Below are 4,651 nucleotides of genomic sequence, written 5' to 3'. Positions count from 1 at the left end.
CATAGTAGTGTCCTTATTAAAGGAGCCGGACGTAGAGAGCACTATAGTATAAAAAAAAAATTTATATAGGTGTTTGTAGCTGTTCTGGAATTCGGAGCTGGTGGGGGTTAAGTTGAGCCAAGGGTATATATGGATGTGTGGGTATAACGTACGTGCATGCGGCATCGCAGATCCCCACTCCGGCGGCCAACCCCTCCCCGGCGGCGCACGAGGCGGCACTCCTCCGCTCGCGTGCGCTCTCGAGCCAAGCCAAGTCTGGTTCAGTCAGCAGACCAAAGCCACCAAGCTCCTCGCCAGCACGGTCTGACAACAGTCGAGCTTTAGCCCGCTCAGCGAGAGGTTCGAAGCGACCGGAGCTCAACCCAAGCTTGATACTTGGGACTTTTGATTATTCGACCGTCACTCTGTAGTACAGCACTTGTACACGTTGAGCAGCTCAAGTGTTTTTTGCGCCCCTATCATATCGGAGCCAAAAAAGTCGCGACAGTGCAGTGTAGCGACCACAAGCCCCGGTGCAGTGTGATATATTAAGCTGTACTCCTCAGCTCAATCACTCAGTATTGATTCGTGAGGGTCCCTCTACCTCCAGCTCGAGAGTCGGTCACCTAGTGCCCACAATGGTCACGGGAGTCAACGCCAGTATGCCGACCGGAGGTGTCACGGTTGGCGCCACGCCGCCAGCGCAGTCCGTGCCCCAAGAGGCCGTGCAACCACCCGTGCCACAGACCACCGTCACTGTCACCGCCAATGCCACAACTGCGGCAGCAACGGCACCTGTGACGACAACGACGACGACGACTCCAGCCGGGTCGCCAGTGCCCGCACAGGCAACAGCCCCCGCGCCCAGGCGGTCCAGCGAAAATCGACGAAGCAACAAGCCAATCATGGAAAAAAAACGCAGACAGAGAATCAACAACTGCCTAAACGACCTCAAGGCACTTCTCCTCGACGCAATGAAAAAAGACGTGAGTATTCGATACTATCGTTATCACGACCCACGACGATACACAATCTCCAAGCATTATCAGCCTTCCCGCTCACTTGTTCACACACACGATACATGATCCGATGGCAAATAATATAATTTTGTTTTCCTCTTGTTCTGATTACAGCCAGCGAGACACTCGAAGCTCGAGAAAGCCGACATCCTCGAAATGACGGTCAAACACTTTGAGACCCTCCAGCGCCAGCAAACCGCGTTAGCGTCGGCCACGGACCCGAACGTGCTCAACAAATTCCGTGCCGGTTTTTCGGAGTGCGCTAGCGAAGTCGGCAGGTTCCCCGGCCTCGACGCCGCTGCCAAGAGGCGCCTCCTCGCACACCTCGCCAGCTGCATGGCAGCGGCCGACAGCAACGCCGGCGTCCAGACGAGCGCCCAACAGGCGGCCCAGAACGCCGCGACCACGACGACCCAGCTGCAAGTGCACATCCTGCCGCAAGTCGACGCCTCCGGTATCCAAGTGCAACAGTCCAACGGCATCGTGTACATGAACGCCAACGGGACGGCCCTTCAGCTCGTGCCCACGCGGCTCTCCAACGGCAACATTGCCCTGGTCGCCGCTGGAGCCAAGGCCCCGTCGAGCATCCTCAGCCCGGTGTCGTCACCGTCGAGCTCGCCGGTCCCATCGTCGCCCCTGCCCACTCTCATACCGATCCCGCAGAGAACCGCCAGCACCGCCTCGGCCTCCTCGTCGAGTTCCTCGACTAGCTCGACCTCGACCTCCGCCGCGAGCCCCGTTGCCTTCGAGGCGCCGCCCTCGAACTACCGTGAACAGTCGCAGTCCCCGATCTCTTACACCAGAGACGCCGCGACTTCGCCCGCCAGTGGCTACACCAGTGATCCCGAGTTCGACCCCCGCGTCTACAGTCCGCCTCTACAGAAGCCCCTCAGTCTCGTCATGAGGAAGAGCGTGATCAAGGAGTCGATCGACGAGAAATGCTGGAGGCCTTGGTAATTAATCCTGGTTGCCGTAACCGGCTCAGCGGAGGAGGAAAGCGCATTGTGATCACCTGCCTCGCGGCGGGGCAAAACAAATTATATGATGATGTTGTTGTTGTGTTGTTGTTTTTTTTTTTTTTTTTTTTTTGTTATACATACTTTTACTTTTACCGGACGTGATATCAAGACTTGGGGACAGTGCGAAAGAAGAAGAAGAAGCTATGGTGATCGTTTTTCGTGAATAGAAAATTCAAGAGACGGCAGATACTAATTCGGGCGTTGTTCCTTTCGTTGACTATTTTTTTTTTTTTTAATTATCATTATATAGAGTGTATAAAATGCGTTGATGACTAAAGAAAGGAGGTGAAGTGATGTGCGAGAGAGGCCGAGGAGACGTTTTTAGTTTTTAAGATTTCTTGCTTCGTTTTTCCTTCGACTTCCGCGATCTCCGGCCAGTAGCCCCGTGCGGCAGTGCCTTATGAAGTGCCTTGTAAATATATTATATGACTGGAAAAATAAAGAAAACAAATAAAACTCGAAAAGAGGGAAAACTTTGTGTAAAATGTAAAAAAAGCAACGGGGAATTTACTCGATCCCTAGCCGTGATATGTAACGTCGACTTGTGTACTTTTTCTCGCAACTCTCGGCACGTCTCATTCTTTCTTTTTCTTGTAAATACTTGTAACGATATTATTTTTATGATGATAATTATTATGATTTTATTATTATTTTTTTTTATTAAGTGCCTTACGCAACAAGAATCACCGACGTCTTCCAATTCTGTTTTTCTTGAATTTAATGTACTATATTTTAATGAGATGCGTATCACCATGTCATACGACAAATCTCAATCATCAACGAAATGGGCGTTTTGTAAACTAAAAAAAAAAAAAAAAAAAAAAAAAACGTTCATTTTGTCGAGTCGCATTATATCAAGTGTAAAAATGCAATTACGGTATGAATGAGATGTATGCTGCATGTTTACAGAAGATTACTATTATTTATATTCATGCGTATGAAGAAAATTTGTATTATATGTCTATTATCGATTAATAGAGAAAAGATAACGCTTATTACAATATAAAATATCAAAATAAATATTGATCTCCAAATATACACCTCTGTCTTATTATTTGATACATTCCCACTACGTACATCACTATAAATTATTATACATTCGACCCACGTCAATAGGCTTGGAAAAAAAAAATTCCGTACAAGTAGATTTGATCACATTTAATCAATAAGGGTTAACACAAATATTTTTCTTAAATTTATTTATCATGAATAAAAAATCCTGAAGGAACTTGCAACATAATTGTTGATGACAGTATCAACGAAATAAAATTGACAAGCGTGCTTAAACTTAATTTTTGAGACTTTGACGTTCAATCGTAACATTGACCGCAGTGGAGGGTTTTGCAATGTAAGTATAGCGCCTGTCGCGTGCTTCCATCTGGGGTAGATTTCTTGAACCCACCAAGGCCCGCGCAATCCCTTCCAAAAGTCCTCGGAAGGCCCTATTCCTTCGACCCCTCCCTTTAACATGCGGGCTATTTGGCTTCTCGCAGCGCCGGCAAGGATGTGCTGCCGTCTGGCGAATTTCTTTCCAACTTTACTCTTGAAAATAAATATAGATATTAGCGATGGTTGATGGTGATGATAATAATAATTATAATAAAGCAAAAAATTGATGTCAACTTTTTGGGTATGAATAGCTCGCATTGACACGAATGTATCATTTAAAACGTAAAGAATAAAAAAATTACAGAGTATCCAATTTTGAAACAAATTTGTCATATTCTGGTACCATGTTAATGCTCGTTGCTCTTGTGAAAACTTTTAACCTTCGTTAGACGCGCTGTTCAATCAAAAGTTTCAGGTTACGTTAACGAGAATCTATCGCAATAATCAATATCTCAAGTGATAACCGCGCGGTGAGCGCTAGTTCCTTAATCGCATATCTCCTGTACATTACATGCGTATGATCGTATACTCGGTCCGATCGTCAGCTTCATGGAACATATTAAAGGCATTCTTGAAAAGATATTCTTTGCTATCTCACATAATGACTCATTAAACACATTTTTTAAAGTATACTATATTCCATGAAATCGTTAATAATCTCGCTATCTATGAAAAAGTAAAAGCTTCCATTCTCTCGTATGAAAGTACATATGCACATAGTGTAAAAAATACAGGGGTGCAGTTGTAAGAATACCGATAATATACTTATACACGCAACATCTCGTCACAAATTTATTTTTGGAACCCCAATCAATGGGGGTTGTTTTTTTATTTATTTATCAATCAGAGGTACATACTGGTCGTGATTTTCCGCAGAAGATGTAGTACCGGTTATGAGAGCTCGATACCCATTTACGTGTGCATCAGTGATTCAAGCGGATCGTCATCAACCATTGCAATGCATCTGCGAGAAGCGGGAGATTCCGCGACCCCATACGCGTTTCGATTGACTATCGATAAACAAAAAAATTGTCCAAGAAGGAAGAAGAAGAAGAAGAAGAAACGCAAAAGTCACCGCACGCTCAGCACTATACATGACGATCATTGATTAAATGGCACGTGCAGTAGCGGCGGCGGCAAGCTTTGGCCTACACGTCGGCGCTGTTGGGGCCGTGTTCGCGATCGCGCGTTTTCAAGGACAAGGCAAGGTTGAGACACACGCGCCGCGTCTAGCGACCCGACTGG

General features: G+C 46.1%; 1 protein-coding gene across 3 annotated transcripts; it reads left to right on the top strand.

Annotated features, from left to right (window-relative positions):
• The first annotated feature begins 280 nt into the window (after nt 1-280).
• hry (bHLH transcriptional repressor hairy) lies at nt 281-3,043 on the top strand. 3 transcript variants are annotated; one of them, XM_089596491.1, is made up of 3 exons: nt 281-723; nt 823-965; nt 1,113-3,043. In XM_089596491.1, the coding sequence occupies exons 1-3, from the start codon at nt 618-620 to the stop codon at nt 1,953-1,955; spliced, it is 1,092 nt and encodes a 363-aa protein (XP_089452617.1). In that variant the 5' UTR covers nt 281-617; the 3' UTR covers nt 1,956-3,043. The 3 variants fall into 3 exon arrangements, with proteins under 3 accessions (XP_089452617.1, XP_089452616.1, XP_014211547.2); XM_089596490.1 differs by having other exon boundaries at nt 281-743; nt 828-965; XM_014356061.3 differs by having other exon boundaries at nt 281-965.
• Nucleotides 3,044-4,651: the final 1,608 nt, after the last annotated feature.

This window comes from Copidosoma floridanum, unplaced genomic scaffold, assembly GCF_036245765.1.
Source record: "Copidosoma floridanum isolate Cflo_tuat_1 unplaced genomic scaffold, Cflo_Japanese_pri ptg000030l, whole genome shotgun sequence".
In the NCBI taxonomy this organism is placed as follows: Eukaryota; Metazoa; Arthropoda; class Insecta; order Hymenoptera; family Encyrtidae; genus Copidosoma; species Copidosoma floridanum.
The sequence above is the reverse complement of the archived record's forward strand: the minus strand, read 5'-3'. Positions and strand labels throughout refer to the sequence as shown.